The sequence below is a fragment of the Siphateles boraxobius genome, unplaced genomic scaffold (assembly GCF_051911475.1).
Source record: "Siphateles boraxobius isolate OS27281-9 unplaced genomic scaffold, OSU_SipBor_1 74, whole genome shotgun sequence".
NCBI classification, from domain to species: Eukaryota; Metazoa; Chordata; class Actinopteri; order Cypriniformes; family Leuciscidae; genus Siphateles; species Siphateles boraxobius.
The window spans coordinates 767,312-793,609 of record NW_027509202.1 but is presented as its reverse complement, the minus strand read 5'-3'; the positions used below and the strand labels follow the sequence as shown (position 1 = coordinate 793,609).

At 36.5% G+C, this 26,298-nt stretch overlaps 1 protein-coding gene across 1 annotated transcript in view; it reads left to right on the top strand.

Moving 5' to 3' along the window:
- Positions 1-26,298, top strand: part of LOC143724482 (lipoxygenase homology domain-containing protein 1-like) — a 110,325-nt gene extending 84,027 nt beyond the window's left edge. The window contains exons 34-46 of the mRNA XM_077217550.1: positions 496-677; positions 1,664-1,780; positions 4,765-4,927; positions 6,586-6,740; positions 8,973-9,182; positions 10,446-10,572; positions 11,372-11,580; positions 13,141-13,326; positions 14,797-14,924; positions 17,229-17,346; positions 18,086-18,263; positions 20,675-21,031; positions 25,738-26,298. Coding sequence (XP_077073665.1) covers positions 496-677; positions 1,664-1,780; positions 4,765-4,927; positions 6,586-6,740; positions 8,973-9,182; positions 10,446-10,572; positions 11,372-11,580; positions 13,141-13,326; positions 14,797-14,924; positions 17,229-17,346; positions 18,086-18,263; positions 20,675-21,031; positions 25,738-26,240 — 2,633 coding nt within the window. The 3' untranslated portion in view covers positions 26,241-26,298. The remainder of the gene's footprint in view (positions 1-495; positions 678-1,663; positions 1,781-4,764; positions 4,928-6,585; positions 6,741-8,972; positions 9,183-10,445; positions 10,573-11,371; positions 11,581-13,140; positions 13,327-14,796; positions 14,925-17,228; positions 17,347-18,085; positions 18,264-20,674; positions 21,032-25,737) is intronic.

The window sequence follows — 26,298 nt, the reverse complement described above, 5'->3', positions numbered from 1 at the left end:
AGAACAACAGGCTGAATATGTGTCCGGTATGTTGTTAACGTAACACATCAACAGTTAGCTACACAATAGCATAAAGAACATACCTGAGAGGCTGAATAGGATAAAATAAAATAAAATAACATAACAAGACAGCGAGTCCAACAGTTATCGGTAAAGCAATTTCACCAAGCTCCCGCGATCTTATTCCACATCACTGAAGTGTAGTCTGTAGCTGTAGTCTAGAGCGCATAGAGCGCTCTCTCGTGGCTGTAGACGGTAATGTCACCCTCAATTTCGGCAAATGATGCATTCACGTCATACCGCAAATACATCAAAAACTCGCAAATAATAATCAGGGGCCGTCAGCGATCCTGTGACGAGTAAATCTTGGTAATTTTGATATATAAGTCGCACCTGACTCGCAGGACCAGCCAAGGTATGAAAAAAAGTGCGACTTATAGACCGGAAAATACGGTATTTGAATGTGTTTTTGTTCACCCTGTCCTTTACCTGTAGTCGTTCCCTATGAGATAACCACCTTCACGAGCGACGTCTTCGCCGCGGGGACGGACGCGAACGTCTTCATAGTCCTGTACGGTCAGAAGGGCCTGGGAACGCAGCAGAAGTACCTGTGTGTCAACAAGAGAGAAAGACGCTTGGCATTTGAGAGATCAGCAGAAGACATGTTCATAGTGGAGGTGAGCGTCTACCATCAGTGTTAAAGTTGAGCTGGTCTTTTCTTCACTATTGTGCCGTGTATCCGGGTGAAACGCTTCTGGAACGAGAACAAATGTGGGCGGGGCTTGATTGTGTCTGTGGGGAATTGATTGGATGGTTGAGGTTTGCTATTGGTGGATCTCATGTGAGTGACAGGTTGCCACGCCCACATCATCAGAGAAGAGAAGAGATGCTGCAAGAGGAACTTATTCTGATTCAAGATTATCAGGAACATGAATTTAACACAATTATTATGATGTGCACGGATAAATAATTTATAGTAAATACTAGTAATATACCATAAATACCACCCTGAGCACCCTACTGCATAGCAACACCTTAGCAACCACATAGCAACCACCCCAGTACCCTAGCAAACGCATAGCAACACCCTAGCAACCACTCACCTAGCAACCACTCAGAATACCTTAGCAACCGCAAGCAACACCCTAGAAACCACTCAGAATACCTTAGCAACCGCATAGCAACACCTTAGCCACCAACCACTCAGAATACCTTAGCAACCGCATAGCAACACCTTAGCCATCAACCAAAGTACCCTAGCAACCGCATAGTAACCACTCACCTAGTAACCACTCAGAATACCTTAGCAACCGCAAGCAACACCCTAGCAACCACTCAGAATACCTTAGCAACCGCATAGCAACACCATAGCCACCACCCTAAGTACACTAGCAACCACATAGCAACACCCTAGAAACCACCCAGAGCACCCTACTAAACACATAGCAACCACCCTAGCTTCTATCTATCTCTTAAAAATACTGCTTTTTAAAAACTAAAACTAAAACTGCTTTCTACCTAACTAAAACTACTTCAAACTTTCTGGCTGCTTTCTCAAGCCAACTTAAAGCTTTTCTGCAAACTTTTTTTTAATCTAGTTGTCCATTATGATTTGGAGTGAGTTTAAGTCTCAGTCGGTGTTGTTGTGTGTCTCTCTGCGTAGCTGGAAGACATTGGAGACATCATCGAGAAGATCCGCATCGGACACGATAACAAAGGGACGAACCCCGGCTGGCATCTGGACAGAGTGGAAATCAGAAGACTTTTAAGGAAAGGAAAGGTAACTTAACACCTATTTTTATGCAAATTTTGAGACATCGCTGGATGGAAACTAGGGCTGGTCCGAATACCATTTTTTGAGCTTCGAAGCTTCGGTAGTAATGGACATCGAATATTCGAAGCTTCGGAATCTCTATAGCCTATGTCTGTGTGTCCGTTGCATTTTGATTATTTCGAGAACCGTTCATCCAAACGACTTCACAAGGGAGTGCAGTGTCGTATTTGGTGCAATATAGAAAGACAGGCGAGAGGTGACACGTTCAGAATTAATAAACTTTTAATAAACTACAGAACAGCGCGAGCCGGATGTGCGCGCGCCTCACGCGAGCAGAGCTTATATGCTCCGAGAATGGACACTGCACTAGTGATATAAAACACACACAGGTCTGTTAACTTAAGCAATATTTTTAATAAGGTAGTCTAATATTTTTCTCACTAACAAATTACTGACAAAGTAGGGTAGATTTAAATAAAGAAGCGGCGCGCCTCGCGCATGCAGGGCTTATATGCTCCGAGAACGGACACTGCGCTAGTGATATAACACACACACAAACACACACACACACACACACAGGTCTTTTAACTTAAGCAATATTTTTAATAAGGTAGTCTTATAATATTTTTCTCACTGACAAAGTAGTGTAGATTTAAATAAATAAAAACGAAATTTAAATAAATAAAAACGAAATTTAAATATAGAAAAACGAAATTTAAATAAATAAAAACTAAATTTAAATAAATAAAAACGAAATTTAAATATAGAAAAACGAAATTTAAATAAAGAAAAATGAAATTTAAATAAAGAAAAACTAAAAATAAACGTGACGTTCCAGTAAAATCTCAAAGTCTCCTATATTTAGCTGTAGATTAATTTAGATTGATAAGGGTAAAAAGGATAATACATTTTGTTTCTATTATTCTGTGTTCCACAATGTCAAAGCAACGCAGCTTAACCCAAAACACAAGCTCATGCACTTCTGTCCATACAAACTCCACTGCGCTCTAGAGATTACTCCCGTTGCAGGAACACATTTAGTAGTCCAAGAAGAAGCAAATATATTTATTAAGTAGATATAACGAAGTTATATGTTAAGTATTATATTTCACCAGATTTTATAGTGTAAAACATATTCAAGCGCGAATGAGAACCGTTTCGAGGGGGATGCCAGGTGTGCAAAAAAAAAAAAAGAATATTCGAATGTCACATTTTCAAATCGAATACATACACACCGAACGAATATTCGAATATCCGGGTCCAGCCCTAATGGAAACGCTCATAAATGTGCATTAAAAACATATTGAGGTGGATCATTGTTTTATCCGATAAGAAGACGTGCACATAAACTACGACGGAAACACATTGAATAAATCCCTCGTTGCACAACAAAAACCTCAGCAAAGGCTGTGATTGGCTGTGAGCGGACCAATCGCATCGCAGCTTCTCAAACATTGGTTTGGTTTAATTCCCCTTTCTTTTTTTCAAGAAAGAAGTTAATACTTTTATCATCAAAGATGCAATAAATTGATCAAAAGTGACACTAAAGGCATTTATAATGTTACAAAAGATTATATTTCAAATAAATGCTGTTCTTTTGAGCTTTCTATTCATCAAAGAATCATGAAAAATAAAATGTGTCACGGTTTCCACAAAAATATGAACACTGATAATAATCATAAATGTTTCTTGAGCATAATGGATAGATAGATGCACTTTTATGATGGATAGATGCACTTTTATGATGGATAGATGCACTTTTATGATGGATAGATGCACTTTTATGATGGATAGATGCACTTTTATGATGGATAGATGCACTTTTATGATGATAGATGCACTTTTATGACGAATATATGCACTTTTATGATGGATAGATGCACTTTTATGATGGATAGATGCACTTTTATGATGGATAGATGCACTTTTATGACGGATAGATGCACTTTTATGACGAATATATGCACTTTTATGACGGATAGATGCACTTTTATGACGGATAGATGCACTTTTATGATGGATAGATGCACTTTTATCATGGATAGATGCTTTTATGATGGATAGATGCACTTTTATGATGGATAGATGCACTTTTATGACGGATAGATGCACTTTTATGACGAATATATGCACTTTTATGACGGATAGATGCACTTTTATGACGGATAGATGCACTTTTATGATGGATAGATGCACTTTTATGATGGATAGATGCACTTTTATCATGGATAGATGCACTTTTATGATGGATAGATGCACTTTTATGATGGATAGATGCACTTTTATCATGGAAAGATGCACTTTTATCATGGATAGATGCACTTTTATCATGGATAGATGCACTTTTATGATGAATATATGCACTTTTATGACGGATAGATGCACTTTTATGACGGATAGATGCACTTTTATGATGAATATATGCACTTTTATGACGGATAGATGCACTTTTATGACGGATAGATGCACTTTTATGATGGATAGATGCACTTTTATCATGGATAGATGCACTTTTATCATGGATAGATGCACTTTTATGATGGATAGATGCACTTTTATGATGGATAGATGCACTTTTATGACGGATAGATGCACTTTTATGACGGATAGATGCACTTTTATGATGGATAGATGCACTTTTATGATGGATAGATGCACTTTTATGATGGATAGATGCACTTTTATCATGGATAGATGCACTTTTATGATGGATAGATGCACTTTAATGATGGATAGATGCACTTTTATGATGGATAGATGCACTTTTATGGACTTCAAAACATAAACCGCAATTCACTGCCATTATAAAGCTTGGAAGAACCAGGACATTTATAATATAATAGAAGAATGTCATATACACCTAGGATGACTTGAGGGTGAGTAAATCATGGGCTAATTTTTATTTTTGGGTGAACTATCGCTTTAAGATTAACAGGTTAGATGTATCAGTATTAGAGAAGATCAGTGTTGTGAGCGGTGTGTTTGTCCAGGGTTCGGAGACCACCATCTTCCCCTGCGAGCGCTGGCTGGCCCGGTCCGAGGACGACGGGGAGACGGTGAGAGAGCTGGTGCCGTCGGACATCATCACGGAGAAGCTCCTGAGAGACGGCACGCTCAAACACAGCGAGGTCGAGGTGGAGGACGCTCTCGAGAGTACGTCATCATCGCTGACTCTTTACTACCACTTCTTCACACTAGTTTTAATCAAGTGCTGAAAAGTGAAGCCAAAGTGTCTCGATCGCCCCCTGGTGGCTGGTTCCAGTATAAGTCATAAGCCCCGCCTCCCCATGAAGTCTAAAGGGACGCGATGGAAACCAAACAATCAAATTACACTTCAAATAATTTTTTTCCAAATTTTTTTTTTGTCATTTTAGGTAGTTTTTATCATGCTGGTTTAAGTTTTAGTGTTTTTTTTAATTTGTTTGGTCTTTACAGGATTGTGACGTCATGATTGACAGCTGTGATTGACAGCTTCTCTTAATGAAGTAGTCACTGAGGCTGAGTTACTTTTTTGGGGGGTTTCGGGAGAAGATTGGAGCTTCAACTTTAATTTTTTATTACAGTCTATGGTTTTAATGCATTAACTAACTATGAGTGATATCTTCTTACGGCATTTATTAAGCTTTGTTCATGTTTATAAATAAAAATGTTCATGTTCTTGTTAGTTCATTAACTAATGTTGACAGATACAACTTTTGATCTTAATTATTTATTGGTAAATGTTGAGATTGACATGAACTAAGATTAATAAATGCTGTAGAAGTGTTGTTCATGTCAACTTCACTAATGTTAACAAATGGAACCTTATTTTAAAGTGTTACCATTTTATTAATATTAGCTTTTATTTTTATATTTTCAGTTTTCATTTTAATTTCAGTTTGTTTTAGTGATTTTGTTATGTTTTTTAAATAACATTTTTATTTCAGTTTTAGTAATTTTAGTACTTAAACTTTTTTTATTTCAGTTATTTTATTTCTTATGTTTTATTTAATTTTCTTGTTTTTCATTAGATGTTTATATTTCAGCCTTATTTAATAGTTATAGTTTAATTTTCTAATATTAATGTTTTTTTTAGGTTAAGTTTTTCATTGACTATTTATATTTCAGCCTTATTTCAATATGAAATGAAAAAAAATTGTAGTTTAATTTTCTAATGTTTTATTTTATGGTTTGATGGTTTATGGTTGTTTTTTATTGACTTTATATTTTACTTCGGCCTTATTTCAATAAATGATATTTTTTATTACTATTTTTAGTTGCATTATTTGTTATTAAAAAGTATTGAATATGTATAGTTTCAAAATGTATTTTTTATAAAGTTTTATTATTTAATATTTGTAGTTTCAATATTTATTTTGAAAGTTTTATTTAATATTTGTAGTTTGTAGTTTCAATGTTAATTTTGTATAAAGTTTCATTATTTAAAATTTGTAGTTTCAATATTTATTTTTTAGGTTAAGTTTTCTATTCAATATTTTTTTTAGCCTAATTTCAATAAACAAAAACAATTTTAATAGGTTTAAAAGGCACTTAATAATGAGTTATATTGATTTAATGCACTTACACTATCAGACGAGAATAAAACTTGAACATAATTGATTTGAATAATGACTATTGTTTCATAATTGATGAATTATGAGTTATTTTGTTGTTTATTACTGTGAAGGTGCAATCTGTATATATCAAAAATACTTAATTTTTGTTATCAAAAACACATTTTACTGGAAGACTCGTGTCAGAATTCACACGGTCAATATCATATCGTAATATTGAGTGTCATCAGATGTGTGTGTGTGTGTGTCTCTCTTCAGCTCACACGTACACAGTAACGGTGAGGACGGGCGATATGTACGGCGCAGGAACCGATGCTAACGTCTTCCTGACGGTGTACGGGGATCTGGGAGACACCGGGGAACGAAAGCTCAGCAAGTCTGAGAGCAACAGCAACAAGTTTGAGAGAGGAGCCGTGAGTCCTGAAACACTCTCTGAACTCACACACTTATTATTTATAATGTGGTAAAGATTTTGTAGTCATACTGCCCAGTTGTGCCTGGAGTCGATTGTTTTATTTGCGATGATAGAACCAATGAAGTATTAATAACTGATCATGTTATTTATGTTTCAAATGCTTTTTTTTCTTTCTTGCACAGTAAAATAAAACCCGAAGCTGTATTTTGCCAAATAATGTTTTCAGATAAATACCTTAACCAAGTTTAGTGTTTTGTTCTTTCCTCATATTTAAAATATATTAAAAATAATATATAAAATATGTCCTTATATTTTCATGGTTTGATCGAACTTTTAGGGTAATTAAAAACAAATATTCCCACACAGCTTTTAGACACTACTGTGTATTATATTTAATATTTAATTTTATATTTAACAATATTATTACAACATTATTTTCCTGTTGTCTCTGTAAAGCTGCTTTGAAACAATCTGTATTGTAAAAAGTACTATATAAATAAAGGTGACTTGACTTGACTTGTATATATGCACACACACACACACACACGCACACACACACACACACACACACACACACACACACACACACACACACACACAAATATCTAAACATACTGGTGAAGCAAAATAACGAGTTATAAAGACTGAAAAAATGATTCAAAATGAAGTGAGTTTGTGCTTAAAACAAGAACAAATATCTGACAATAGTGTTTCACTTTGAATTAATTTTATATTTCTGACTCCATTCAAGTCAAGTCATCCTCATTTATATAGCGCTTTTAACAATGTAGATTGTTTCAAAGCAGCTTTACAGAGATAAAGATATAATTTAAGGTAACAGAGATTGGTTTAGTTTTATAGTGGTTCTTGAAAAATGTTTTTTCCAGCTAAAGTTAGTTTTGATTGATTCACTTCCGTCTAAATGATCATTTGTTATTAAATTAGGGGCCGCTAAGACGACACCGTTCTCTCTAAACAGACTTTAAACGTGAACCTGTGATAGACGCTGATGCCGTTCACATGCGCATTAAGAATTGATTCTATAGTTATGTGCGTTTGAATATATGTGCGCAGGTTTATAATTCCTTACAAACCATGCCTAAACAAACTACTTGTCTTGTCTATAAATTTTGATGCAGAATTTTATTTTAGCTCATCACTTCGGGTAGGTACGCGAACCGAAAAATTCCACAACGCTTTATCTGTAGAGTGGTATAGGGATCCTCCATAGGGAGAGGCTAGTTGGCACTTCAGCACTGCATTGTCATCAGGTCCGGATCCGGCAGGCTGCGGGAAAACCTCGGGATAAACAAAGACACTAAAATTAGCGTAGATGCCATTCTTCTTATGATGTAACGAGTACATCAGGATTTGAGGGAAGTGTTCCCAGTTCCGGCTGACCTAATCTAAGCAGCCTAATATTGAATTATAGAAGTCTATAGAGTGTTATGTGAATGCTAGGTCAAAGAGATGTGTTTTTAGTCTAGCTTTGAACTGACAGACTGTGTCTGCTTCCCGGACAATGTTAGGAAGATTGTTCCAAAGTTTTGGTGCTAAATAGGAAAAGGATCTACCGCCAGCAGTCGATTTAGATATTCTAGGTATTATCAACTGGCCGGAGTATTGAGATCGCAATAGACGTGAAGGACTATAATGTGTTAAGAGCTCGCTCAAGTACTGGGGAGCTAAACCATTTAGTGCTTTGTAAGTAATCAGCAATATTTTAAAATTTATACGATGTTTAATAGGGAGCCAATGCAGTGTTGACAGAACCGGGCTAATATGGTCGTACTTCCTGGTTCTGGTAAGAACTCTAGCGGCTGCGTTTTGAACTAGCTGTAGTTTGTTTATTAAGCGTGCAGGGCAACCACCCAGTAGAGCATTACAATAATCTAGCCTTGATGTCATGAACGCATGAACTAGTTGTTCCGCATTTGTCATTTAGAGCATATGACGTAATTTAGATATATTTTTAAGATGGAATGCGGTTTTACAGACACTAGACACGTGTCTTTCAAATGAAAGATTAGTATCAATCTTTGGCAGATATTTGTTCTTGTTTTAACTAATTTTTATTCATTATCAAGACATAATATCTTCATTCATTTTGCTTCTCCATCCAGTAAATGTATCTTGATTCAGATATTTGTGCTGAGAAAACGAGACTGAGGAAAAACCTCATGTTTTGCAGTTTGTTGAACATGTTTTTCACACAGCTGTGTGTGTACAGGTGGATAAGTTCAGCATTGAGGCGGTGGATCTGGGTCTGGTGTTTAAGATCCGGATCCGACACGACGACTCCGGGGCCGGGGCCGACTGGTACCTGGATCAGGTGGAGCTGGTGGACACGGACACGGAGGAGGTTTACATGTTCCTGTGCGAGCGCTGGCTCTCCCGGAAGAAGGAGGACAAGCGCATCGAGAGGACCTTCTTCATCAAGGTGTGATTATCACTCTTTATTAATCACAGCGACACCAAACACATTGTGTTTATTGTTAAACACATTATTGTATAGTAAGGTCCCATTAGTGGGCGTTAGTTAATGCATTAACATTAATGAATGATGATCAATACATTTATTATAGTATTTATTAATCTTTGTAAATATTAGTCAATAAAAATACAGCTATCAGCTCAGGGTTATTATTGTTAACTAAAACCAAAACCATAAAAAACACTTAAAAAAAAAAACTTCTACGTCGAGGTGTTATTATCATTCTTTATTAATCACAGCGACACCAAACACATTCATCACAAGCTCAGATTCTGAGGGATTATTACCCACACTAACAAAACCACTAAAGTCTTACCGATTTTACCTGTTTTATTAACGTTTTTATAATAAAAAATGATTGTTTTATTGGTTTATTATCGTTTTATTGTATAGTAAGGTCCCATTAGTGGGCGTTAGTTAATGCATTAACATTAATGAATGATGATCAATACATTTATTATAGTATTTATTAATCTTTGTAGATATTAGTCAATAAAAATACAGCTATCAGCTCAGCTCAGGGTTATTATTGTTAACTAAAACCAAAACCATAAAAAACACTTTAAAAAAAAAAACTTCTACGTCGAGGTGTTATTATCATTCTTTATTAATCACAGCGACACCAAACACATTCATCACAAGCTCAGATTCTGAGGGATTATTACCCACACTAACAAAACCACTAAAGTCTTACCAATTTTACCTGTTTTATTAACGTTTTTATAATAAAAAATTATTGCTTTATTGGTTTATTACCGTTTTATTGTATAGTAAGGTCCCATTAGTGGGCGTTAGTTAATGCATTAACATTAATGAATGATGATCAATACATTATATATTTTTAAAAACCTTCTACGTCAAGCTGTTATCATCACACATCATTCTTTATTAATCACAGCGAGACCAAACACATTCAACACAAACTCAGATTCTGATGGATTATTACCCACACGTTTACATGACAAAAAAGAAAAGTCTTTCCTTTGAGTTTTCCGCGTACAGACGACGCCATTGTTAAATGACAACATAATTAAAAAGAAATGATTGAATGATTAACAAAAGAAAAAGACTTGGCCTTTACTTCATCCAAAACAAAGTCTTTATGGAACGAAATATAGTCTATAAAGTCTATATGAGTGAAAATCAAAAAAAAATTTTTTGCTTTACACATGTAAAACACGTCTTTAATCCACACCGTTGTTTGTCCAGGGCTACGAGGGCGAGAGGAACCCTCAGAACGTGAAGAAGAGCATGCAGAACTCTAAAGCAGGGCTGGACGGCAACATGAACAAGAAGAAGAAGAAGAAGAAGGCTGTTATTATGGAGGAGGGTCCGAGTGAGTTCATGCGGTCGTTTCTCTGGCGTCTCTGAAGTGTGTGTGTGTGTGTGTTTCTAGTCAGTTAGCGTAGTGTGATAGCGTAGAGCTGCGTCACACGCAGGCTCACTATTGGCCGACGCTGGTCATGTGTGTGATGCGTGTGACGTACAACACAGAAGTGTCAATCCCTTAGAAGCCTATGGAGGAGTGATCCAGCTCTCAGATTTAATCACAAATATCTTAATTCGTGTCCCGAAGATGAACGAAGGTCTTACGGGGTTGAACAACATGAGGGAGAGTAATTACTGACATAATTTACATTTTTGGGTGAACTATCCCTTTAAGGCTAACATATTCATATTAAAAGCTAAAAAACTTAAATTTTGATTTCTGGAGGCCTTGTCAATCCCTAAATAAAGTTTTTATCCCCACCAATGTCCAAATCAAACCTACAGCCTTCGCCTGTTTTGTTATTGCCGGAGTTTCAGAAGCTCGTGTAAAGGCTCCGCCCTCTTCTGAACGGAGGCGGAGCTGCAGCTCATTTGCATTTAAAGGGACATGCACAAAAACGGCATGTTTTCGCTCACACCTAAAAAGGAGCAAATTTGACAAGCTATAATAAATGATCTGGTATTTTGAGCTGGAATTTCACAGACACATTCTGGGGACTTATATTACATCTTGTGAAAAGGGGCATACTATTTCACCTTTAATGTCAATCCCTAAATAAAGTTTTTCTTCTGCTTTTATCTCCCCACCAATGTCCAAATTAAATCTTCCTCCTTGTCTCAGACGCTGTGTGTTGTTGTTTCGGCAGTGATCCCGTACCACTTCACGGTGTCGACGGGAGCCGATCGCGACGCCAGCACCAGCAGTCGGGTCTACGTGATCATCCTGGGACCCGGCGATCTGGAGACGGAGCGGCTGTGGCTCGATCTGCCCGACGGGAAGAAGTGCTTCGCCAGCGGAGGAATGGAGCATTTCATGAGCTACGGACTCGACGTGGGCGAGATCAAGAGAGTCGAGGTGGGTCTCGTTTACAATAGCCTTATTATGATGATCTTTATTGTGTCTAAGAGTCTCTTCTGTATCAAAAATACAGGGAAAACAGTGAAATATTATTGTAATGTAAAACAGCTGTTTTCTAATAATTATTATTTCTTCAGCGCTTTATACAATACAGGTTGATTCAAAGCAGCTTCAACAGGAAAATATCAGCGTAGATGTTGCAAAATTCATCAATTATGAAACAAATTCAATTCTGTTCAATAACAGGTTCGGTGTTGAAAAGTTCATCAATTATTAAACCAATTCAATTCAGTTCAATAACAGGGACAATTTTGCAAAATTCATCAATAATGAAACAAATTCAATTCAGTTCAATAACAGGTTCAGTGTTGAAAAGTTAATCAATTATGAAACAAATTCAATTCAGTTCAATAACAGGTTCAATGTTGCAAAATTATAAAACAAATTCAACTCAGTTCAATTACAGGTTCAATGTTGCAAAATTAATCAATTATGAAACAAATTCAATTCAGTTCAGTAGCAGGTTCAATGTTGTAAAATTCATCAATTATGAAACAAATTCAATTCAGTTCCATAACAGTTTCAATGTTTCAAAATTCATCAATTATGAAACAAATTCAATTCAGTTCCATAACAGGTTCAATGTTTCAAAATTCATCAATTATGAAACAAATTCAATTCAGTTCCATAACAGGTTCAGTGTTGAAAAGTTAATCAATTATGAAACAAATTCAATTCAGTTCAATAACAGGTTCAGTGTTAAAAAGTTAATCAATTATGAAACAAATTCAATTCAGTTCAATAACAGGTTCAGTGTTGAAAAGTTAATCAATTATGAAACAAATTCAATTCAGTTCAATAACAGGTTCAGTGTTAAAAAGTTAATCAATTATGAAACAAATTCAATTCAGTTCAGTAGCAGGTTCAATGTTGTAAAATTCATCAATTATGAAACAAATTCAATTCAGTTCCATAACAGTTTCAATGTTTCAAAATTCATCAATTATGAAACAAATTCAATTCAGTTCCATAACAGTTTCAATGTTTCAAAATTCATCAATTATGAAACAAATTCAATTCAGCTCAATAACAGGTTCAACGTTGCAAAATTCATAAATTATGAAAAAATCTATGTGATTATACAGTAAAATGTAATTTATTCCTGTGAAGACTGGAGTAATGATTCTGAAAATTCAACTTTGATCAGTGTATGATCCTTCAGAAATCATTCTAATATGATGATTTGATGCTCAAGAAACATTTATGATTATTATCAATGTTCATGTTTCTGTGGAAACCGTCTTACATTTTATTTTAATAGAAAGTTCAAAAGAACAGCGTTTATTTGAAATAGAATCTTTTGTAACATTATAAATGTCGCTTTTGATCAATTTAATTGATGAATAAAAAAAGTATTAATTTCTGTAAATAAACCCCAAACATCATCTAGCGATCATGGCTGCAGAAATTCATCGAATGCTGTGGAAGAGCGAGTTTGAATGACCTCGTGAGCACATAAAGGAGATTTGTTGGCTCTTTCTGTGTTCCTGTTTTCAGCTGGGCCACAACGGAGCGACTCCGGAAAGCTGCTGGCTGGTGGATGAGCTCTCGGTGGCCGTTCCCACAAAAGGGATTCAGTACAACTTTCTGTGCAAGTGTTGGCTGGCAAAAGACAGAGGAGACGGTCTGACGGCCAGAGTCTTCAACATCCTGGACGCCACGACCATCAGCATCATCCGAAAGGTTCAGGCGCCCGAGAAGTGTGTGTGTGCAAACACAGTTTCAGGAGTGACGACCGCATTAAGTATGGAAGTTTAAATGATCGTTCCGTCTCACTCTAGAAATTGGGATGATTGACACCGCTGTAACCATAGCAACATCCTGGCATTCTGTGTTTTCGCCATGTGCTATTTATGATTCTAAAGCGTCTAAAAATCCTGCAATTTTAAGCTTGTTTCCGCCGCAAAATAAAACATTTTAAAAGATAATTGCGACTTTTTATCTCACAATTGCGAGTTTATATCTGGCAATTCTGACTTTATAACATACAGTTGGGAGATATAAAGTCAGAATTGCGTGATATAAAATCGAAATTGCGTGTTATAAAGTCAGAATTGCTCTACTCTGCAATTTTAACTAAAGCACCGTCGTTATGAGCCAATCAAGTACAATCAAGTTTATAGAGTTGTATAGAGCATTTGAATTTATTTTGGCTTTTTTTGGCTCTTTTTTGCTTTTTTTGTTGCAAGATCTGGCAACACAATTATTATCATTAATTTAAAATAAAACTATTAAAAAACATTTCTGTTAATTTAGTAAAAGCTGAAATAACATAAAATATAAATATTAATCAATTAGAAATGTTGCCCTTTCAATAAACTGAAATAAGTTTAAGTTGAAGCTCAAAAATTGTTAACTGGAAATAAATAAATGAAACTGAAACGGAAATAAAAATTATTTTAAGAAACTAATAAAATGGCAAAAGCACATAATGAAATTAATTTTTTTTATTAAAATTAACATGAAAACTAAAAATATAAAAATAAAAGCTATTTCAAAATATGAATGAAACAAAAATTAAAACAACGTTTTTTCTTGCACATCCAAAAAAGTGTGATTAACTCTTTCCCTGCCAGGATTTTCACACACACAAAAAAAGTTCCCAGCGAGTGGCAGCATTTTTGATCACTTTTATGGAATATTTTGTTGTATGAATATCTAAACATTTAGAACAAAAAGCTGAGAATTTTATTTTAGTCCAAGATTTGGTCCGGATGGGATTCAGAATGATGATCAAACACAGATGGAGTAGATCGACATTGCATTCAGTAACACAGTTTTGCTTTATGCTGTTTAATATTTGATGATCACGTTATTTCACATGCTCCTATCGCTAGTTTCTGCTCCTCCTTCACCTGTGTTTTGATCCAGATATTCTGTACTCATTCAGAAGATGTGTAACAGCGCCCCCTACTGTATAACAGTGAAAACATGTATCGCAGGAAAACTCCATCAATAGCAGGGAAAGAGTTAACAGCTAGTTGTTCAGATCGGTTCCATAACCAATGCATTTCATTTTTGTAAATTGTCACTTGCTGCATTTTTCGGGAGTTGATTCGCTTGTAGAATGCGGTCGTCACTCTGGTGAATGACTGAACTGTGTGTGTGTGTGTGTGTGTGTCTGTTACGTCTCATGTTCTCGCTGTTGTTCAGGTTGTTTATGAAGTGACTGTCGTCACGGGTGACACTCAAAACGCTGGAACAGACACCAACATTTTCATAACTGTGTTCGGGGCCAATGGGAGCACGGAGGAGATGCTCCTTATGAAAAATGAGGACAGGTACCCATCCAAATTATTAGTTCTTACACGCACAAAACACACTAGAGAAAGACACACAAATCACAAGTTATTTCTACAGCACTTTATACAATATAGATTGATTCAAAGCAGCTTTAACAGGAAAAAAACAGTGTAAATGTTGCAAAATTAATCAATTATGAAACAAATTCAACTATAAAGCAGCTCTACAGACGACAATAGTGTCATAATTCAGTTTAGTTCAGTTAAATGTTGATTCAATTCAGTTCAATAACAGTGTAAATGTTACAAAATTCATCAATTATGAAAAATTCAATTCAGTTTAATAATAGTGTAAATGTTGAAAAGTTAATCAATAATGAAAAATGTAATTCTGTTCAGTTCTATAAGTGTAAATTTTGCCAAATTCATCAATTACGAAACAAATTCAACTATAAAGCAGCTCCACCGAAGACAATATTGTCAAAATTCTGTTTAATTCAGTTCAATATTGTTTCAATTAATTCAATGTTGCTTCAGTTTAATTCAGTAACTGTCAATGTTGCGAAATTAATCAATTATGAAAAATTCTATTCAGTTCTATAACAGTGTAAATGTTGCAAAGTTCGTCAATTATGAAAAATCCTATTTAGTTCAATAACAGTGTAAATGTTGCAAAGTTCATCAATTATGAAACAAATTCAATTCTGTTCAATAACAGGTTCAATTTAGAAAAGTTCATCAATTATGAAAAATTCAATTCTGTTCAATAACAGGCTCAATTAAGCAAAATTCATCGATTATGAAAAATTCAATTCAGTTCAATAACAGTGTAAATGTTGCAAAGTTCATCAATTATCAAACAAATTCAATTCTGTTCAATAACAGGTTCAATTTAGAAAAATAAATCAATTATGATAAATTCAATTCAGTTCAATAACAGTGTAAATGTTGCAAAATTCATCAATTATGAAAAATCCAATTCAGTTCAATAACAGTGTAAATGTTGCAAAGTTCATCAATTATGAAAAGTGTAATTCAATTAAAAATTCTTTAATTATGAAAAATTCTGTTCAGTTCTATAAGTGTAAATGTTGCCAAATTCATCAATCACGAAACAAATTCAACTATAAAGCAACTCCACAGAAGACAATGGTGTCAAAATTCTGTTTAATTCAGTTCAATATTGTTTCAATTAATTCAATGTTGCTTCAGTTTAATTCAGTAACTGTCAATGTTGCAAAATTAATAAATTATGTAAAATTAAATTCAGTTTAATAATAGTGTAAAGGTTGCAAAGTTCATCAATTATGAAAAATTCGATTCTGTTCAATAACAATGTAAATGTTGCAAAATTAACCAATTATGAAAAATTCAATTCAGTTCAATATCAGGGTCAATTTAGCAAAATGTATCAATTATAAAAAAATTCAATTCTGTTCAATAACAGGTTCAATTTAGAAAAGTTCATCAATTATGAAAAATTCAATTCTGTTCAATAACAGGCTCAATTAAGCAAAATTCATCGATTATGAAAAATTCAATTCAGTTCAATAACAGTGTAAATGTTGCAAAGTTCATCAATTATCAAACAAATTCAATTCTGTTCAATAACAGGTTCAATTTAGAAAAATAAATCAATTATGATAAATTCAATTCAGTTCAATAACAGTGTAAATGTTGCAAAATTCATCAATTATGAAAAATCCAATTCAGTTCAATAACAGTGTAAATGTTGCAAAGTTCATCAATTATGAAAAGTGTAATTCAATTAAAAATTCTTTAATTATGAAAAATTCTGTTCAGTTCTATAAGTGTAAATGTTGCCAAATTCATCAATCACGAAACAAATTCAACTATAAAGCAACTCCACAGAAGACAATGGTGTCAAAATTCTGTTTAATTCAGTTCAATATTGTTTCAATTAATTCAATGTTGCTTCAGTTTAATTCAGTAACTGTCAATGTTGCAAAATTAATAAATTATGTAAAATTAAATTCAGTTTAATAATAGTGTAAAGGTTGCAAAGTTCATCAATTATGAAAAATTCGATTCTGTTCAATAACAATGTAAATGTTGCAAAATTAACCAATTATGAAAAATTCAATTCAGTTCAATATCAGGGTCAATTTAGCAAAATGTATCAATTATAAAAAAATTCAATTCAGTTCAATAACAGTGTAAATGTTGCAAAATTCCTCAATTATGAAAAATGTTTTGTTCTCATCTGATAGTGTCAGTGCATTAAATTGATAATATTACTGAATGTTAATTGTCATTCTAAACATTTATTTTGTAAGCTCTTTAATTGTCTTTTTAAACAAACATCATGTGTGTTTCTCGTAGGTTTGAAAGAGGACAGGAAGACACATTTAACCTGGAGATCGATGACATCGCGCCCCTGAAAAAGCTTCGAGTCCGCATCGACGGGACAGGGAGTCGTCCTGATTGGTTCCTTGACAAGGTCAGTCTGTGATACGAGCATCCAATGAAACTCAAGACGCTCGCATCCAAGGCGACGTCTACATTAATCCCGATACATTTGAAAACGGCGTTTCCGCTTAAATACGTTCTCTGTCCACTGCGCATGCGTAAAACCCCACAAAAGCTCATTGTGATGATACAGACGGAAAAATAAATAATAAAGTTATCGCGCAATTCTTCTGACAGGTTAATTTTATTTATCAGAATATCTCAGCATTCACTGATCGTCTGGGTCGCTCTCTCTCACTATTATATGTTTGCTCTAAAACGCAACGTCTCTCATGTTTTACTGCAGGACAGCAGATGTGAGTGTATTCTGTCGTCTGTGCAGGACTGTGATATGAAGAGTGTGTGAAGTCACATATTTTAGCAACTGTGTGAAAGTGAACCGCACATACCAGACACAATACCAATATAAACATGAATATCTATTGGTACAACGTGTCACATGACTAAACTTACGTCATCGTTTTCAAATACCTCAGCTTTGACAGTCCAAACTACAACGCGAAAACACAGTTTTCAAATTTATACACTTTGGAGAGCGTTTTCATTAATAAAAACGGCCTCACGGAAGGGCAAAACGGTGAGAAAAAGATGCGTTTTCAAACGAAAGCGTATTTGTGTGGACATGGCCCAAATCTGTGAGTCTTTTTAATCAGGTTATCAGGTTAATCACAACAAACTCATTAAGTTGTGTTTCCTGTCACATGACCCAGATTATCATGAGAAACCTGACCACTGAGGAGGTGTATGTTTTCACGTACGAGGAATGGCTCTCCAAGACTAAAGGACCCAAGAGGACGAAGGTGTGTGAACTTCCAGCCGTGGTGGACGACGAGGAGATGGTGGAGAAAACCACTTACATCATTCAGGTTAAAACCAGTGACCTTACTGGTAGGTGGAGTTTACATGACGCATGACTGGTTACTAACTTGTTTCCCTCACAGAATTAAAAAAAATTAAAACTTTTTATCTCACAATTAAAAAATTTTGAATTGATTTTTGGGAAGGACTGACTGGTTGCTAGGGCTGCCCTCAAATAAAGATTTTTCTAATCGACTAGTAGTCGTTCATTTAACCCATTAGTCGACTAATCGTGCGTTTACCGGTATGTTAATTCAAAGCAGCTTTAACAGGGAAAAAAACATCGTAAATGTTGCAAAATTAATCAATTATGAAACAAATTCAACTATAAAGCAGCTCTACAGAAGACAATAGTGTCATAATTCAGTTTAATTCAGTTCAATATTGATTCAATTCAGTTCAATAACAGTGTAAATGTTACAAAATGAATCAATTATGAAAAATTCAATTCAGTTTAATAATAATTTAAATGTTGAAAAGTTCATCAATTATAAAACAAATTCAATTCTGTTCAATAGCAGATGCTGATTCACCAATTATGAAATATTCAATTCAGTTCAATGATTAAATTCAATTCAATAACACTGTCACTGTTGTCAAATTAATCAATTATAAAAAAATCTTTTCATTTTAATAACTGTAAATGTTGCAAAATTAATCAATTATAAAACAAATTCAATTCTGTTCAATAACAGGCAATTTTGCAAAATTCATCAATTATGAAAAATTCAGTTCAATAACAGGTTAAATGTTGCAAAGTTAATCAATTATGAAAAATTCAATTCAGTTCAATAACAGCGTAAATGTTGCAAAGTTAATCAATTATGAAAAATGTAATTTTTCAAAAAACTTTTTATCTCACAATTCTCACATTTTGAATTGATTTTTGGGAAGGACTGACTGGTTTCTAGGGCTGCCCTCAAATAAAGATTTTTCTAATCGACTAGTAGTCGTTCATTGTGCGTTTACCGGTATATTAATAATCCATAATTCATAATAATGCGCATTTAATTGCCTATATAAAATACAGAGCCTAATCAGCACTCAAATGCACACATAAAGCCACAGCGCACCGGCAAATAAAATGATAATGATAACGTAAAAAAAAAAAAAAAAGCAGGAGGAGACTGTCTAAACATTTGAATCTTTTATTGGTAATGTTTTCTGTGTTTTCGGATGCAGAAATTAAGTCGATGATGCTGACATGTATCTCCGCATGGACGCGCCTATATGCACGTTTCATACCGATTACATCATCTGAGAATATTTATTTTCCATTTGAATCTGTTAATTCAAATGTAGACATGTCAAGCTTTCTATAGATATATTTCTCATGTCTGTAAGGCGAGTATACGCTGAGTTTCGGGTCATTTATGTGATGCGCTCAAGTTCACTGAGACTTAATGGATCTGAGCTGACATGAACTAACAATCAACAGTTGCGTTGTAATTAAGTAACATTAACAAAGATATAAAAAGTGATGTTAACTAATGGAACCTTATATAAAAGTGTTACCATTCATTTTACTGTGTCATTGATGAATAAAATTGATAATTTCTTTCAAAGCTCAGGAGTTTAATGAATTTGGTGGCTTTTCTAAAATAAATTACAGAGGGTCAGTAATTTATCAATTTGCAACAAGAATATTTCATATTCATTAGGAGTGTTTAGGCCTCTATTTTGAAATAGCAATAAACATGAAAAATCATGAAAGATTGGTAGAAACCTCATTTTGTTTTCATGCCAAGAGTTCAAAAGATAACACCAATTTCATTTTATGTGAAAAAAAGGTCTGAAAATGTTTTAAATATAAAGAAAAATATGATGGATTCTCGATTTGTGATGTGGCTGCGAGCTTTGACGCACATATGTGGTCTTTTTATGCATTTATTAGAGGTTGAATTCAAATAAAATACTGCCAAACCACCCATACTACTAATGAATAGGATGTCTACTTCATTATTATGGAAAATTATGGAAATGCATGGTTCAGATCACTCAAAACATATATGAAAATGGAGGCGCCCTTATATATGGGCAGTAATGGAGTCTGGTGTTCACCTAGTGAAAAGGTTTGGTACTGCGCCGAATAAAATCTCACTGAAAGCTAATTTTTTTTTAGATATTAACCTAAAGTTTGGAACACAACTTGTTCAGATTTTTGGCTTTAATTTTCTTGCAGTTTTAGAGTCAAATATATTTAGTAATATATATATTTTATATAAAATATAAATAATTATATTTACATTGCATATGTTCATAAACTCAAACTTATATAAATGTTTTCTTTAAAACAAGACCAACCACAGGTCTATATTCCAAAGCATTCTTGAATTACAACCATTTAAGTTTGGATAGTGATTTTTATGTCTATGCGAAAAAAGGTGGGGGTGACCGTTAAAGGGTTTAATGCACAAGCGTTTTCCTGTGTGTTTTTGCAGCCGCTGGTACCGACGCCAACGTGTTTCTGATCGTGTTCGGGGAAAACGGAGACACGGGAACACTAGCACTGAAGGAGAGCAGCAACAGGAACAAGTTCGAGCGCAAACAAGTGGACGTTTTCCGATTCCTGGATGTCCTGAGTCTGGGCGAGCTGTCGAAGGTTCGAGTCTGGCACGATAACAAGGGCCCGGCGCCCGGATGGCACCTGGAGTTCATCGATGTGAAGGACGAGTTCCTCGATCAGACCTTCCGGTTCCCCTGCGACCGATGGCTGGCCAAAAGCGAAGACGACGGGCAGATCATGAGGGAACTGGCATGTGCCAATAATGATATTCTGGATCTCAGTGAAAAGACCAGTAAGAGAGAGAGAGAGAGAGTGAGAGAGAGAGAGTGAGAGAGAGAGAGAGAGAGAGTGAGAGAGAGAGAGTGAGAGAGAGAGAGAGAGAGAGAGAGAGAGAGAGAGTGAGAGAGAGAGAGAGAGAGAGAGAGAGAGAGTGAGAGTGAGAGAGAGAGAGAGAGAGAGTGAGTGAGAGAGAGAGAGAGAGAGAGAGAGAGAGAGAGAGAGAGAGAGAGAGAGAGAGAGAGAGAGAGTGAGAGAGAGAGAGAGAGTGAGAGAGAGAGAGAGAGAGAGAGAGTGAGAGAGAGAGTGAGAGAGAGAGTGAGAGAGAGAGAGAGAGAGAGAGAGTGAGAGAGAGAGAGAGAGAGTGAGAGAGAGAGAGAGAGTGAGAGAGAGAGAGAGAGAGTGAGAGAGAGAGAGAGAGAGAGAGAGTAAGAGAGAGAGAGAGTGTGTGTGTTTCAGACGTTCGTAACCCTTGTGTTCAGAGGTGCACAAATAGGGTGACCAGATGTCCCGAAAAATTCAGAAATCTAAGCTGTTGTCCCGAATCCTGGCCCTAATTGTCCCGAAAATTATACTAAAGCAACATCTTTAGTAGTTATTGTCTGATAAAACATTAAAAACTGTCTGTGGAGGTTGAGTTTCTTTTTTTGAAGTTCTACTAAAGCCGCGTTTCCTCCGCAATTACCAGGAACTATTTGTCCCAGGAACTTTTTTCATAGGAACTTTTTTTTGCCCCAGACCGGTTGCTTACTGCGTTTACACCGCGGACTAAAGTACCGGGAAGATTAGTCTGGTGACGTTGAACTGCGTGCGACTGCTCCTCCCAGTCTGCGAGTTTTTGAGTTTTGAGTGCGTTTTGCTCTGGTCGTATTTCTTTTGTAAACTCCATATTAATTTCCAGACAACTCTTTACTGCACGAAGCCAGGAAGCGCGATTTTTAAAAATGGCGGCTAAAATAAAATGCTGCGTGGAGTCAACGAATCAAATGTGACGTGAGCTCAACCAATCAGCATGTTCAGTGCACAAGTCCCACCCCGAAAGTTCCTGAATGCTGAAAAAGTACTACCTCGCCAGCAGGGACTTTCTGGGGGGGAAATTTTTACCCGTAACTTCATTTAGACCCTGGTTCCTGCGGTGTAAACACACCGAGTACCACCCCAAAGTTCCTAGTTCCTGGGGAAAGTTCCTGCGGTGGAAACGCGGCTAAAGATACCGTAGTCGCGAATTTAGATATGCATTGATAAGCTAATTTTCATTCAAAATATGAATGGCTATCACCTGAAAAGCTCTGATTTATGCACAGTTACAACAGTCATTGTTTTGTTTTTTTCACAATGACATTTGAGATCATGATTTTAATGTTGTTGTTTTTGTGGCAGACTAAAGACTAATGACAGACTGTTGATCTTTGAATAAAAATATGTTTAGTTCAGGTTTGAAATTCATTATCTTTTATTATAAGCTATTTTGTCTAATATCTAATATCATTGTCGTTGTCCGTCCGCGCAAAAACAAAGAAAAATAACGACTTTATTTCAACTATTGATTTCCTTCTCTGTGGGCTCGAGTGAGTTAGCGTAGTGTGATAGCGTAGAGCTACGTCACACGTAGGTTCACTATTGGCCGATGCTGGTCATGTGTGTGATGCGTGTGACGTACAACACAGAAGCGCTGCGCTGTTACACTAGTGAACTCACTCGACGCCCACAGAGAAGGACATCAATAGTTGAAATAAAGTCGTTATTTTTCTTTGTTTTTGCGCACAAAAAGTATTCTCGTCGCTTGATAAACTTAAGATTGAGCCACTGTAGTCACTTGGACTATTTTAACGATGTCTTTAATAACGTTTCGGGGAACAAGTTTCAATCCCTTAGAAGCCTATGGAGGAGTGATCCAGCTCTCAGATTTAATCACAAATATCTTAATTCGTGTTCCGAAGATGAACGAAGGTCTTACGGGGTTGAACAACATGAGGGAGAGTAATTACTGACAGAATTTACATTTTTGGGTGAACGATCCCTCTAAACATGTTGCGTAAAATCCCTTCAACTGTTCTCTTCGGTCTGGGAAACCGTTAAGAGTTTCACGACAGCGACATTAAAAAATTTGATTTCTGCCCTGGACACGTTATTTGTTAATACAGATAGCGGAACGTTTCACAGAAAACAGCATAACATGGAGAATGAAAACAAAAAAGAAAATCAAATATGAAAGAGAAGGACCAGACGAGACTAAATTGATAGTTTACAAATATTGAAAATTCTGTCATCATACTCACAATCATGTCAGTCTAAACGTATAAGTCTTTCATTCATATTTATTTAGGCATTTTTAATATTCGCTCATCATTTCTGTCCATTTATTGAAAGACATAAAAGTATAATCCCTATGATTCAGGCTGTTTCGAAGCTCAAACGTGCGCGAGAACCAATGAGGTTTGATATCCCGCGTGACACGTATGTTTGCGCTTCCGTTAACCATATAAGATGCTTTATGTGTTTATATGTGGAAAAAAATGCAGTAGCACCAAAATGCAGTACATGAGATCCACGGGGAGGAGTCGGATCAAGATCCAAGGGGTGGAGATGGGTAGGATTAGGGGTGGGTTTAGGGATCAGGGGGCGGAGATGGGTAGGATTAGGGGTGGGTTTAGGGATCAGGGGGCGGAGATGGGTAGGAATAGGGGTGGGTTTAGGGATCAGGGGGCGGAGATGGGTAGGATTAGGGGTGGGTTTAGGGATCAGGGGGCGGAGATGGGTAGGATTAGGGGTGGGTTTAGGGACCAGTGGGCGGAGATGGGTAGGATTAGGGGTGGGTTTAGGGATCAGGGGGCGGAGATGGGTAGGATTAGGGGTGGGTTTAGGGATCAGGGGGCGGAGATGGGTAGGATTAGGAGTGGGTTTAGGGATCAGGGGGCGGAGATGGGTAGGATTAGGGGTGGGTTTAGGGATCAGGGGGCGGAGATGGGTAGGATTAGGGGTGGGTTTAGGGATCAGGGGGCGGAGATGGGTAGGATTAGGGGTGGGTTTAGGGATCAGGGGGCGGAGATGGGTAGGATTAGGAGTGGGTTTAGGGATCAGGGGGCGGAGATGGGTAGGTTTAGGTATATGTAAGGTGGGAGGAGTTGGATCTGGATCCGACTAGGAAAATGACAGTTAAGTGCCTTTATGCAACACTTATCGTTTTTTAAGAGATTACTTAAAGGAAAAATGGATATTTAAGGGAAATTCTTAGGGTGTATGACATTTAAAGGTGCAGTGTGTGACTTTTAGCGACATCTAGCGGTTCGGTTGAGAGTTTACAATAAGGGCTCAGCCCACGGCTCACCCCTCCCTTTCGAAGAAGCTACGGTGGCTAAAACGGGACAAACATCGTCGTCTGAGACGGCAGAGCATAGCCAGAGTAAACCAAGTTTCAGTACCACAGTCCATTATAAACCACATCATGGATAAAGTTTACAAAGCCATAGTCAGGTGAGGATCAAGGGTCTTAATACGTAATATAATAATAGTAATTAGTTGATTGTCTCACAAACGTAACCAGCACATTTCTCCCCACATAGCAAACCCATAATACAGCGAGGGAGAAGAACCACATGAAACTATGCAACTATATATTTTATCTAACAGGGTAGTGCAAGTTTAGCTGACTCAATATGAGCTGTTACTGTGGCTGAGCTGGTTAAAGCGTTAAGCCTTGTTTAAACTCGACGCGTCCGCGTGAGCCCAAAGGTGCGTGCGGCAAAAATAACGTGATTGTAACAGCGCGCGCGCCTCCGCATCCCCTAGACACCATTTACTACACACAATAGGCTTTTTTTCTCTGATTTTGGAAACTCGATCGACTTAAAATGCTTCCAAGATCGACGGGTCGGTGATTCCTGTAACTGTTTTACGGTCAATGACAAGAGTGCTAATCAGCTGTCTCACGAATGTAACCAGCACATTTATCCCCACATAGCAAAGCCATAACACAGCGAGGGAGAAGAACTAAGTTACATGAAACAATCCAACTACATATTTTACACCACTGACAAGGGAAAAGTCACTACTCACGGTGTTTATGGCTAGCTTCTAGCTTTCTGCGGTTTCTCTTTCAAGGTAGTGAGGAAACGCGCTCTGTAACGCTGTTTGTTCGCTGTCGGCTACGGTAGAAACATGACGTCACAATATGTCGACCTTCATAGAAGGGGATTTCCGCGCCTATGTAGATATAAACGCCTCATTCTAAGGTAATAAAAACATTACGGTTTATTAAGTAAGTTCTTTATACACCCCTGAACACATAGTTATGGATGTCATATTGCATTTCTGTTAATAGATACTCAAATTTTTTACACATTGCACCTTTAAGTAACACTTAACCATTATTTTTACAACACCCTTAAGTTTAATGAAAACCTAAGGGCGCACAGATACTACTGGTCAAACATTACTCCGTTACAAGTACAAGTTGTAAAGTCCAATTTTTACTTAAGTAAAAACACAGAAATACTCGTTTTTTAAAAGTACTTAAGTATCTAAAGTAAAAAGTAGATGTCAATGTATTGTTTTATTATTGTTGCATTGTTGCTTGCATAATTGTTGCAACAATTGCATGAAGGTACAACCCAGTAAAAATATATAAATATATTTTTATTTAAAAAAAAATTATATTTCAATTTAGTCATATTCTTTTATTTCAATTTAAATAAAACTCCCCAAATTCCCAACACTGAGCAGATCCCGGCGTTATTCTCGGCAGATTCTACTTCACGTGTGACGCACGGATTCCCCTGGCCGCCAAGAGAGACGAGTTCATGACGTTCGAGTGCAGCAAAACCGTGGAGAGTTTCGCCAGCAAGGTCCGCAGTTTGGTTCCCGTTAAATATGAGATCATCGTCATCACGGGAGACGTGAAGGAAGCCGCCACCGACGCCAACGTCTTCGTCACGCTCTACGGCGTCAACGGAGACTCCGGGAAGCGCGCGCTCCGCCAGAAGTTCCGGAACCTGTTCGAGCGCGGCCGGACGGACCGGTTCCTGCTGGAGATGCTGGATCTGGGAGAACTCCTGCGGGTCCGGGTGGAGCACGACGACTCCAGCGCCTCGGCCGGCTGGTTCCTGGAGTGTGTGGAGGTTACCAACACCGCCAACTGGGTGACCACCATCTTCTCCTGCGGGAAGTGGCTGGACCGGAACAAAGCCGACGGGCAAACGCACAGAGTTCTGTATCCCAAATACTGAATACTGACTTATTTGTACTTTTTTAAAGAAATTCAAATAAACTTCCTTTGTATTTGTA